The sequence below is a fragment of the Gavia stellata genome, chromosome 14, assembly GCF_030936135.1.
Source record: "Gavia stellata isolate bGavSte3 chromosome 14, bGavSte3.hap2, whole genome shotgun sequence".
NCBI lineage: Eukaryota > Metazoa > Chordata > Aves > Gaviiformes > Gaviidae > Gavia > Gavia stellata.
The window spans coordinates 18,291,198-18,305,081 of NC_082607.1; the positions used below are offsets into that span (position 1 = coordinate 18,291,198).

Genomic DNA, 13,884 nt, shown 5'->3' on the forward strand with positions numbered 1-13,884 from the left:
ATTTTACAAAATCTCAGTAGATGATCCCCCTGAAGCCTGGACTTTAGAAGAGCTGTAGTAGAATGTATATCAGCAGCTGACGATTCTTTCTGCACCTGCTCTGACCAAGTGCCAGAAAAGTGTTTATTTTCTATAACTGTTAGCAGGTTCTGCTTGTAAAACTGGATTTCACTGTGGCATGGAGCCACGGGTGCATCAGTGCCTCAGTTCCAGTTGGGCGCTGTAAAGGTGAAGCAATGTGAAAATACCTGAACACAAATAAGAATCAGAATCAAAGTTCTGATCCTGACCGACAGAAAGGGTGTTCTTTTGTAAGCTCATTTTGTAAATAAAATGCAAAGTCATTCCGCTCTAACCAAATTTGAAAATTTGAGACTGTTAATATTTGATTCAGTCTTAAGAATATATATTTTTTTTTTAAAATCCGTATTGAAGCGATAAGTTATATTGGACCATATATGGCCCTTCATGAAATCAGGTTTTTTCTGTATATTTGTTACAGCCATCTTAACTCTCAAGCATTCTCCTCTTTCTCAAGCAGTCTTCTTTTTATGCTTAACATATTTTTATACCTGAGAATAGAAATATCCCCTCCTCTCCTGCAATCCTCCTACTGGGATGCATAATGACTAGTCTGGTTTCATTTTTCATTACTAAGTCACACATTAGACTTAGGAACAAACAAAACCTAATCTGAGACAACAGTACAATGTTGTCAGGCTTTCTCCTTAGTGTACTTAAAGATTTGTGACAATATCAAGTTCATCAGCAAGATCCAGGCTCAGAGAGAACAGACACCGTGATTTCCAGCTGCGAAACCCTGATGTACCTGTCTGAGCAAGAGCTAGCCCACTAAGGAGTTCGACAACATTTCAGAGTTGCATGTCTGCATCACAGCTTTTACGTATACCTGAAACATCTAGCAATGTTTACTATACCATGAAATTCTTCTGTAAAATCAGCATATTTTCCCCTTGAGCCTTCGCTGTGTAATTTCTGGTTCTCAGAGCCAAGGATTTCTATTTTTCCTACTGATTTATATTGCATAAAGCCACGCAACCAATATTACAAACCTAGGCACTGAGATACATACGTCCTTAAAACTTGGCCCGGCCCTTCCTAATGTTGAAACCATCACTCCTCTACCTTGTACACAGTGTGAGAAATGACAGGTCACAATGGCAGAGAGGTTTTAATTTCCTCACCCTCCATATGAATATAATTTAAGACCCGACACCCATCTCCAGTGCATACTCATAAATAGTGATAATATCATGAAGGATAGCGACAATTTCATATTCATACTCAAGAATTCATTTGTATATAAAATAGTCATTTTGTAGTCAGGGATGGTTAAATCTAAGAACATGGGATGCAATTTTCAGAGGCACTGAACATTTGCATCTCCTGCTGAAATCAATAGGAACCGTAGGAGTTCAGCACCTTTGATCAATAGGACCAGTGATTTGCAAGTCCAAATCAGCTGCTGATAAAATGGTAAGGTATCATAGAAGAAGAATCCTACTTACTAATGGGCTAAAAATAACCAACTAGATGAGCAGCCACATCAAACATTGTATTGTACTTAACGAAAATTGTGTGCTGAAAAATTACAGAAAAAATACTATATTTCTTATTCTATCTCTTGTATTTGCCTTGTTTACTCTTAAATTTTTGGTCAAATTTCTTCTTTAATTGCTGATGGCTTCTTAGGTTTTTATTACAATGAGATTAAAAAAAGGGAATATTTACGATACCATTCCACAATGGTAGCCTATTTTATACTTTTTATAGCAATACAGACCAATAGATGAACAGAGAGACACAGCTATTGACTGCATGGAATCAAACAGATATGTTCTTGTCTTTCATGCAATAATTTGGAATCTATCTTATAGCCTTTGGCCATCAGTATGTACACAGTGTCAGCTAGCCCTCATCTTACTTACCAGATAAAATAAACAATTTAAAAAGTATTAGAGTAATATCAGTTTGCTTTTCCACACTGTCCTTTTGCAAGGTGCCATCTCTGCAAATATCTGAGCCTAGACTGGTGACATGGATCCAGCTCAGTCCTTTCAAACACCTCATGCCAGGGCAATATACCTCAACACATAGCCAGGCATTTATCCGTTTCTGTTTTACAATCAAAAATAGAAAAACTTTGAGGTAATTGGATTTCAATAATTGTCCCTCAAGATATTTTTTTTTTTTTTTTTTTTTTTAAATTTGAGCATTCATTTGCATAAATCTTTAAAACCCAGACAGCTCGTACGCGAGACGCGGAAAGTGCTAGCAGGCAGATTTTGCCCATTTCACGTTGCTGTCTGAAGAGCAGGTAACTTCTTTTCCCTTGTCAGCCTTTCATTCCACCAGCAGTTTCGCTCTGCCTTAAGCGAAGGCTCTGCCCGCTGCCCGCAGCCCCGGCTGGCTCTCGGGAACCGCCGGTGAAGCTGCTGCAGCCCCGCCGCACCGAAGGCACGCACCAACGTCACCTCCCCGGTGGGGGACCCAGTTGCTCACCTGCCTGACTGCCCTCTTTGTGGGCAAATTCCTGTGCCCCAGATTGCTGGGAGTGCATTCCGGTTCTGAACATATATGAAAGTACAGAAGAAAAAGAAAAGTATATCTGCCTTTATTTGATAGAAAATAATTCAACACATTTACAGTGTGGAGACCAAACATCCACTTTATGAAATGAGGTTTTTTTGGAGTAACTGCTATGATTTCAGAACCTATTCACAGAAATTACTCCTGCTGAAGTGAAAATATGTGTTTTACTTGATAAACTAAATATTATGACCAAGGATTTTCAATAAATCAGCTGTTACACAACCATTTACAGGGTTCTATAATTTCCCTATAATTTCCTAGTCAAATTTATTTCAGAAAGGACCAAATAATAAACATGGTGATTACAGGCCAAAAGTGGAAACACAGAGAAAAAAATATTTTTTTTAACTGACTAGTAGTTTAGAGGAGAGAAAATACAGAAGTAGTATGTGTTCTCAAGTAAAAGCGTCTCTGCTGAGTCTCACTGATAATAGGGAAAGACTGAAAGATAAAAGAACAAAAACATTTTGCTACTTTACCTTTTGATTGAAAAGAAATCACAGCTTAGAGCACTCTGGCACAGGTCTCAGCTCATTACAAATATAAGAGCCACTTGCAAATTTTTTGTCTGGAATAAGCTTTGGGTTTCTAAGACTTTGGGAATGTTCTGACTTGAGACTGAGATTTGGGCCTACTTGTAACAGTAACATGCAGCTCATGCATCTAATGGCAGTATGAGATATTTGAGAGAGCACATTTAAGTTATTAGATAAAGCGAAGAAAAAGCCTAATGTTAAATTTTGATCTACATTCATTTGACCTGAAAGCGCAGCTCATTGTAACTTAATACAGACTATGCCATAAAACACAACGATGAAAATAATTTTGCCTTTACAAGGTCTCCCCTTATTCTTCCAGTCACAATCACTGAGCTGATCCCAGGTTAAGTCTGATCCTGAAATTGAAACGAGTTTTGTTTTGCAATTTGGGCCCAAGTCTGTAGTCATTGCTCAGACCTAACTCCCTCTGACTTGAAGAAAACCTGCCTGGAGTGAGGGCTGAGGGACCTGAAGCTTGGTGGGCAAGGAGAAAATACCTGGGGGAGTAAATTTTAACCTCAGAGTGTTACATACAGTCTAATTTTGTAAATCCGACTACTCTTATTTAAAACATGCACATTCAAATTTTTGACGTGAAAAGATACGCAAATACGAAACCCTACGGGGCAAGTGAACTTTGAAAACAGTTTATATGCTGTTATACATACCTAACCAAAGGGAAAGAACTAAGGTACTTGACTCATAAGAACAGGCCATGAACTTATTTAAATATTTAACCAACAAGAAATGGACAGCAGGAATATTAATTTGGAATACACTAACTAATACTACCTGAATCTGCCGGAAAGCTCAGGCAACTGAACAATTTCTGAGGCAAACGAGAGCAAATGATGGCACCTTGGAAAATTTTCTGAATTAGAATTCCTGGTTCAGAGATTCATATTTTGCTGTAGAAAACATAACTAGAAATACCAATAATTTATAAAATACAAAGCCATCTTCATTTTACCTAGTTCTGCCCAACTAAAGAAAACATGTTACACCTTTATGTTACCAGGTTAAAATAAACACAGACACGTCTACAGGAAATTCATATAGAGCTTTTTAATTCATAGTGACATGGAGTGCTCACAGCCCTCTCAGGCTGATGTCATGCAGCAGTAGATCTCTGGAAAGTTAAATTTTCAGTGGCAGACTGAAATCTAAGCAGGGATGAAACAGGCAGTGCTTCATCCAGATAAAATCTAAATGGTGTGGGTGGGATATATATGTAGCAACAGATGAGGCTGCAAAAATTATACAGCCAGTCCTAACTGAGGGCATATGCTCACCAGCTGTTACGTAAATCTGCAATTAATGTAGCTTACTAGATCCTCAGGTGCTTTCAAATAATCATACACCAGAAACGATCAAATCTGCTTTCCCATTTGCATTAGATGAGGATGTTAGAAAAAATCTCTCCTGATGAGCATCTCACTGACAGTAACCAGAAATTTGTGACTATGGGGCAAAAAACCCTAACCAATGGAGAGCAAGAATGACTGAAACTTTAATAATTTTCACTATAAAGATATTTATTCAGACAATATAGAAAATCAGTGGCCGCTTATTGGTTCGGAGGCATCTGTACTTGTATCTCTGTACGGGTTTTGCCAAGTACAAACCACTCTTTCAGACAAATTCAGAGTTATTCCCATTCAAGCGATAAGGTGTTGGGGATACTCTGGCTCCTGCCCACCTGTGAACTGGCAACTACATCAACAAACCAAGAGCGCTTGTGAGAAAGTGTGTCACACAGGCAAAAATTAATTGGATTTCCTTATGTTTACAGAAGCCACGGGTCACATTCTAAGATACTACATAATGAATGTTTTGTAATATTTTCAATTCAGATTGAAAAACCAATGCAATGATTAATGTTCAGCCAAAATGTCGTACGGTAAGTCACAAAGACTTGCTCTCCCATGTACGATTGTAATCACATTGACTCCAAGCCCACCTCCAATATATCTATCCTCCAAAAAAAGGGAGGCATTTCTAGCTACTCTCATAAATCCTGCCGATCCATCGTGATAACAAAATTGCAAAGTTAGGTCCTTACAAAGATGAGTTTGAAAATAAGTAACTGCACTTCAATCTATGTAACATTTTTCTGAAACATAAATTCAATAAAGGGACAGCAAAATATTTCTTAGAAAACGTGGTGTAAAATACTACATATTTTTAAAGCTAGCTGTCATTCTAGCCAATGATATAAGAATTAAGAGGCAAAAAATGAAAGACTTAAATTGCGATCAGACTGAAGAAATGAAATAAAGGTAGCAAGGCAAAATACAATTAAGTGTTATCAGTCTTTTCCGAATAATTCTTTAACAGCAACAATGTTGTAAGGCTTAATATGAAAATCAAATGTTTAATTTAAGAAAAATATCACAGCAATTAAAATCAGTAGGAGTCCTCTGCTAGTATAAACATGTCATCTTGAGTAATATTTCTTTCTCTATTAGGCAGTATCAAGGTTAACAGAGTAGAAAGTTAATGAGAATTCCATGTGGTATTCAACTTCTGGCCAACCTACTATTTTGTTTGCTAGAATTTACAAAGCACCCAGTGGCAAACATTATTAGTAAACTATGATTTGTGTTAGTGTAGAAGCAAGCAAGACAACAGAACAGAAAAGGAAAAGAACAATTCAGCAGAGAAAAGGAAGAGAGGCTTACCGATAACATAGGCTAGCAACAACGCCAGGGTAACTGTAATAGCCGTAGCACTCAAAGCAGTGCACTTCCAGTTGCAACACCTGTAAGGTTTGTTAAAAGTGAAGGCAGGTCTGGAAAAGGTACTTCTAGGAAGAGGCCTAGGAGGTGGAGAGTAAACAGTATTGGATGTTAAAGGATAGTTCTGACTGGCTGCGCTGAAGATAGCTGAAGACCCAGATCCATGTTTAAATAGGAAATGCCTATGAAAAGAAGACAAAGAACCATGTTGTAAAAACCACTTTGTGATTTAAGAAGTGAAAGGAACTATATAAGCACCGTATGATAAATACTGCATATATCCACAGAAAATATCAAAGACACGAGAATGTGTTTTTGAATACCCTCTGTACTGGAAATTTTTCAACCACAGAATCACAGAATCATGAAGGTTGGAAAAGACCTTTAAGATCATCAAGTCCAACCATCAACCCAACACCACCATGCCCAGTAAACCCCACACCACAAGATTTCCAGCAATTTTTTAGTGAAACAATATAATGTAAATTAACTCTAAACTATCCTCCCAGTGGTTCAGAGTAATGCTGAGGAAAGGTTATTTCTCAGTACAGTACCTGGAGGTCCTCCAAGACGAACAGCCCCTGTGTGCCTTGTCACACGGGCGTGCCTGAGACATAGGAATTGTTGCCAGCAGTACCCATTCTGTCCACAAACGCACAAGCGGGTTTATCTCACCAAGAGTATAAAAAAAAGTGCAGAAGCCACTACCACTCTGAATATTTGTTTTTACTATGGATTCTCTCCAGAATATAGGAAGAAAAAGCAGAAAGAAAGAAGAGAAAGAAAAAGAAAGAAGAGAAAGAAAAAGAAAAAAGAGAAAGAAAAAGAAAAAAGAGAAAGAAAAAAGAGCGAAAGGTAACTACTTACTGGAAAATCTACAAGAGTAATCCACTTTGAAGGACTATACTTACCGTATAGGTAAGTACAATTTCCTTAATATTCTTAATTGAGCTATTTTGAGAGCAGTTTTTCTTCAAATGCTTTTGCCTACTCTGGTGATTCTCAAACACACTAAGAACAGATTCATTTGGAGACCTATTTCAGCATATTTTGGAGGACTGATTGCCTTCAAGAAAAAAAATAGCAAAGACCTAAATTAGCGCAAAAAATAAGGTACAGAAACGTGCCTTGCAGAATGGTCTCCGGTGCAGAAATATAGAGTGGTTGTCTATAAGAAGATGGATGGTTTTCAGGACTGGGAAGTGCTCTCCAAGAAAATTTAGGAAAGGATATTTGATTTTAAACAATAACTTACTGTGCCACGTGCTCAGAAATTGTGGTAAAAAAGGACACATTCAAGGCTGACCATGCCAACCACATACTCTTTTTGGAACACCAACTTTCTTGGGACCTTCTTTCCTTTGTTTTATGTCAGTGAGCGAGCTTCTTGAGTGCTCTCTTTTCCGAGAGGCGCACATCGAAATCTCATGCCATAGCATGCAGCCAAAGAAGTTTAGAGCACCTCGGTGTTCCTCCGTCTTAAGCCACGAGGTCTGAGCTGAGAAAGCAAGTGAAGGGGCACTGATACTACACAGCCTGCGAGAACAAGGACCGCCTTGGCCACAGAGCTGCCACTAGAGTATTGTTTTAGCCTGAATCTCTGCAGCCTTTCTGTTGAGTACCCCATCTCAGAAAGGCATTTCCTAGAGAACAGCATCAAACTCTCGCGAGCTTGCCAGCTCTTTGCTTTGGGAACCAGACACTGATGTGAAGCAATGACCCGCTTGCAGTTCAGATGCTTCAAACTGCACCCCGTTTGTACGAGCTCCCAGCTGAGTAAGAGCATCTGTGACTGTTGCTGCTGTTGGTTCCTATATAACCCATTTCTCTGTTCGTCCGTCAGCTGAGCACTGTGCAAGTGCTCTGCGGACCCCAGGCAAGCACTGCTATGCCACTTGTGCTGGGGGTGCAAGTTGCCCTCAGTTGCTTCTGCCAAAATTGAAGGAGGATCTTGCATTTAGAATCACGTGACACTACGATGCCTGCAATCCAAAAGCCACAGACACACTTCACAGCTGAAGTTAACTGGCCAGTGATGACATGGTCCAGAATCTTCCCAATGACAAGTGCACCTTTACACCTTCAGCAAGGCACAAGACAAGTTTTTGAATCTATATATATGGATCAATCAATCCATGCTGGTAGAGTTTCTTTGACGGATTCACAGCGGGAATTACACAGGTTCAAACACTCAAGCGTATGAAACATGATTATACTGTGGCATTTGACTTTAAGAATATTGTAAATACATGCTCCTGAAAAGGTAATTGCTAAAATGGTGTAATAAGTATGATATTATGTATTTCCATTATAAGGTTTTAAAAGAAAGGTTACAGTTCTCAAAATGCCAGATTATAGAAAATAAAAAGGTATTACAGGGCAGTTTTATCTTTTAAGGGGCCTTTATTCAGGCAGTTACATAAAAAAGAAGGTAAATGAGAATACCGGTTAGCTTGCATTACAGATTACAGTGCCTACATATCAGGATTCTTTTGACAAACCACAAGAATGAAGTTTTTGTGTTGCTTATGTGGAGTACTAGTTATGCCTGCTTCATACTTATTACGCAAGTAAACAGCACTCAGACAAAAAAAGGACAACTGATTCTGAGTGAGTACAGCATCCTGGCATTATTATTAGACAACACATTCTAGTTTTCTTTCCCATTGACTTTCACAGCTATAGATATATACATTATATAGATGGCAATGCTCTGAACATGTAATGTTACCTGTAACTATTTTAGTTCAAAAATCCTAAGCTCAAATATAGTGAAATAATAAATTCCAATGAAGTAATGTAACTATCTACAGGACTATATAATGCTGCTTCCCTCATACCAGGCTATCAGAATAAGGTTGGTTATTTTGGCTTCAATGCTTTGCTGTCACACGTGAAGGCTTTTGCAAGCATGTGAGGCCATACTTTTCATTCGGCATATAATGAGATACATAGTCATTTAGACTTTTGGTAGGAAAGAATGTCACAGCAAAATTCCTACTGATATTCAAGGGAGCAGAAGCAGAATCACCATATAAAATAAGAAATGTGTTATTCTATATAAGCATATACATAAGTAAAGTATGTATACATACACACACAGAAATAAAAGATATATATATTAACCAACGATAGTTCTTTAATTGCTTTACATTTTCAAGACATAATGACAAAATGCTACTTATTTGGTAATTTTTCATTTAAATTTTTTTGGAAATTACAGCAAAATGGTCTGATATTGGCAGTATTGATTGCCCTTTATGGTGCATAGCTCAAAGATATCAGAGGTAAAGGGAAGGAAATGCTGAACTGAAAGTTATTATGAAGGCTGTAATAGCCTTGTAATCAATAGCCAGGAATAATTTCATTCTCTTGCATAGGGATTTATAAATGCGGCTTCATAGCCTGATGGTAAAATGCTAGTGTGCAGAGGGGGTTCTTTATTAGCAGAAGAGTGCACAGAAGCTGGATTCAGCTCACACTTTTCTATAGATGACTCCATTCACACAGAGGAGAATTTACAAAGCTCTAACTTGTTGTAGTAAACCAGGCTCTGAGGCAATGCTACACTGAAACTGAGGTACCAGTGAAATAATGTTGAGAATAATGTTAAAAATCACAATTGTTTATGCCTTCCATTTTTGGGAGAGTATATTGAGTACCCAAAGACATTTCTATAGAATTTGAAAAACACCGGTGGCACAAAGACAGATTTCCAAAGCTAGACTGTGACTATGTTCTCATAAACTCAGACGACTCCTCATCTGTCTGAGCACACCACTGTTCCCAAAGGACATTAGGACACGCTAAACTGTTGCTATCAATTCTATAAAATCAGGTCCTCTCTCGAAAGAGCAAAATAATAAAAATTGCAGTTCAGAAGTTTAGATGTGACAGCAGCCTGGTGTGTGCTTTAATATTCCATCTAAGAGAGAAGCTAAGGCTTTTTTTTTTGTTTGTAAACTGAGAACACAAGAGAAATCAGAGAATTTATAAAAATGATTGATAAGACTACTCGTTCCAAGTGGGGAAGTTCTAAATGTTCACAAAAGCATCAAAAACATCCATAAAGGAGATGATAATATTCTCTTAAAAAGAGAAATACAGGACATAATCTGTAAGGCATTTGTTTGTGAAATAAAAGTACCTTAATATTATTACAATGATAATTCCAATACATAAATAAATATTAAAGGGTCAGTAATAATTTCACATATGAAAGAGGCAGTTGGAAAACATTCCTTCTTTCTTAAGGTAACCACAATGTCTGTTTGCCTATGTGTGCATTTGTTCATCTCTACAAATGTAAAACTTTTGAACTTTGAATCCTCTCAAGTGAAGTTGACAGGAAGAAAAAGATCCTACCAGACTCATAAAAATCGGGGGTATGACCAAACCCCCCCCCACCCCTGCCAAAACCCAACAAAACCAGCAAAAGCCCCAGTGGGCTCCTGTTTCTAAACTCAGCTCTTTGTCCTCTCCAGGCCCCCCTAGGCAGCCGTCCAGCACCACACATGGTGGCTAATGAAGCAGAATACGCGTTGGCTGATCAATAGCTAGGTCTACACCTGCTACACCGCCATGCCCAGCAAAGAGATAAAGGACTGAGGGGCAGGAGCTATGGGGGAGTTCAGGTGACAGAAGGCATGAAATCAGACCTCTTCGTCCTGCTGATCACAGAATAGTTTGCTTTCTGTAAAGAAGCAGTTTCATGTGGCTCATCTAAGTGCTCTTGGCCAACCTCAAGAGGAACGGCATATAACGCCAAGAGTCCGGTTCATATGAAAATGATGAATTCTCAGCTAGGAGAAGGTTAGAGAACAGGAGTTTATTTCTTTCTTTACACCCTTCTCTATCAGGACGTTTTGTTATGTTCTAGCTTCTTACCATTCAGTGGAATGGTAATTTAACTTTATAAAAGTTACACATGAAGCAACATCCCAACTGAATTCATGCGGCGGTAACATAATACTATTACAGAAACCAGATTAACCCCACACAGAATTCCTTAATTAAATTCTGAGAAAATATTTTGATATCCCAGTACTCTACTAATGTCCCTCAACCTTGTCAAGGGCTTGATATCACTCCTCTAAGTTTTATGCATTCACCCTGTGCCTAGTGTCTGTAGGCCTAGAAGTCCACCTTCATTTGTACCTATAACAGGTTTTCCTTCCATTTCCATTAAAAACTACAGGTTTGTAAGAGGAAAAAAATGAAGAACAAAAGCCGATCTGAAAGTGAACCACCGGGTGAGTTACTAGAAACACAAATCTTGCAATACCTTGGCCAAAAAACGAGTCTGCATTTCCCCTGGATAAACCAAGTAGGAACACATCTGTACTTGTATGTGTTTCACATTCAAGAAATCGTTACCTAAAGTGTTACAAATTGCTGCATAGCTATGCGACAGGAAAACTAAGAAGTCTTCAGTTCGATAATTTAAAATTTTCAATTACTTTTCAACTAAATTCTATAACTGCATATAATATATATAACTGTGTATCTACATCAATGTTTAAGTAGGCAACTGAAGTAATTCTTTTAGACGTCAACAGAAGTGCAAAGGGAATTTTTAAGAGGCATAGTAGCTGAAACATAAGAAGGATTCTGATTTTTGGCATAACCAGATAATACATAAAGACGGTAGCCAAAACGGATTTGGAACAGATACAGTTGCCCATCTACTTTGGCAAACATCAGTCACGAGCCCACAGTTACCTGACCCTTTTAAGTCACTTAATATTTCCTGTGACAGTGGGAAGAAGCAGAAATTTGCTCTTTCCTGATTTTCTATCCATCCCATTCTGTATCCAAAGTGGGAGGGGAAAGAAAACTTCTAAACCAAGATAATAATCAGAATACGGACCTCTGTTTGTAAATCTCGCATATGGTACTCAGCAAACTACACAGTATAAAAACAAGACAGCTATTCTAAGGTAAGTATGTAGTATAAAACCAAGACACCTACTTGACAACAAAGATATACGCACTATACCCTCATCTTTAAAACCAACCCAGGAAAAAACCCAGGAAAACTGTATGTGAATATAAGACATGACTTACAATTATAGATAGAATCTGACCTATAATTTTATCTGCCTTGTTTTATCTTTTTCTGTACAAGAACTGTAGGAACAAGAATGCTCATGGGTGATAGAAGAGGGAAATGGCCATGAAAACTATTTATCTAATTTATTTTATTATTCTATTTTTACATGTATAATTGAAATACATTTGAAACCCCCTAGAGATTTGTCTTTGGGAATAGAACAGCTTTGTTAAAATCCCCTCTTTGAGCTGGACTTGCCTTTTGAATCATTCCATAGAATTGCTTCCCTTTACTCGCTCATGTTTACTTTACATAGTGTTTGAGAACTTAGCCCTGTGACCCTGGATGTGAAAGGATGTAAAAAGAATCTGTACCCTTTACTTTTCGCTTCAGCGCAGAACAACAAGTGACATGATGCTGACTCACTTCTCTGCTGTTGCTGTAGGCAAGCTAAGCCTGTTAACCAGGTGACTAAACTTTCAAGCGCCTGGCAGAAATCTGGGACAATAATTATATAAATATAGGACAGTGCCAAAATCAATCAAAAACAGCTTCTAAAATGGAACAGTTGTCCAAAATACAACTGTCTTCTGGTTTCATTGGCTATTTAGTGAAAAAAAAGATAAAACAAAACCTACCACACTGGGGACATAAATTACTCTTGTATAGATCAGTGTGGGCTTTATTATGATGATACATGGTGAGATTGCTACATTAATCCAGTAGTTTTCAAAAGTGCTTTTCTGTGGCTTAGAACTTTCCTTTAGCACTACAACTCAAACAGCAGCTGAGTAAAACTGATCAATGCACATGGAGATTCATGGGGTAAAGAAGGAATGAGCTCGTGGTTTGCTCTAATTTTTTTTCAATAAATTTTAAATTTTTGATGTGGAAAATGAGAAGAATAGTATGTAATATTTACAGAGTACTCTGAAACCATGAATCAAGAAGGATAAAAATACCGATATGTGATTTTGTCGCTTATATGCTGTGGTTAGAAGCATGACTTGAAACAAAGAAAGGAATGAGATAACTGAAGCAGAAGTAGCTGCCCCGCAGGTCTCTTTGCCATGAATTTCCTCCTGTGGGTACTCACGCATATTCTAAGTGACTTTTATTACTAGCATTTGAGTCTACTTCCAAATACCTACACTCACATGCAGATGGTCTAAAGCCAAGCTGTACAGCTACTGTGACAAATAACACAAATTTTATTCGACAAGAGGTATATCACATTAACTATGTGAATACTACCTAGTCTTCCAAAACAGATTTCCTAGAAGCAGCTCTCCAGGGGACAGATACACATTTCCGGGCAGTAAAATCACACATACATATGTGATTTTCTTTGAAATGGAAAGATGGAATCTTTTGCATATCTCTGACCCTTTCTCACAGTCACTGTTTTTCAAATCAGCCTAGACCCTTTGTACTAACCTGTAATTATCTTTCTCTTTCAAAATTCATATTCAGTCTGTTTCTGGTTTTGTAAATGAAAACACTTTGTTTCATAGAAAGTGAACAGGCTGCTTGCTTATTGGTGTCCATAAAATAACAACATATCTTTACTTTCAGTTGTAACTTTATACACTACTCCATTATTCAAAATTCTGCACCGTGATTGTTCAAGTTACTGTATTAATCCTGCACAAAAAAACCCTTACACATACAAATACTATCCCACTGTTCCAGGGAAGCCCACACCAGAGCTTCTCCCAAAGAAAAAATACAGTAGAGTATACGAACAATTTAAATCGCTTTATTGTCCTCAGTGACTGGATCTCAAATTATTCAAAAGAAGGACCCTCAGATGCCATTGCTGCTGACATGAAAATTGCACTTCATTGTAGCTGACAAGTGTTTGTATTTTTATTTCCATAAAAGATGCTTTCATTCTCGCATTATTAAATTCAGGGTCATATTTACAGCTTTTATTTTAAGT

General features: G+C 37.8%; 1 protein-coding gene across 2 annotated transcripts in view; it reads right to left on the bottom strand.

Annotated features, from left to right (window-relative positions):
- TENM1 (teneurin transmembrane protein 1) overlaps nucleotides 1-13,884 on the bottom strand; it is a 254,046-nt gene that overhangs the window by 142,412 nt on the left and 97,750 nt on the right. For both annotated transcript variants that reach the window (XM_059824549.1, XM_059824548.1), the window contains exon 4: nucleotides 5,834-6,072. In XM_059824549.1, the coding sequence (XP_059680532.1) occupies nucleotides 5,834-6,072 (239 nt within the window). The remainder of the gene's footprint in view (nucleotides 1-5,833; nucleotides 6,073-13,884) is intronic.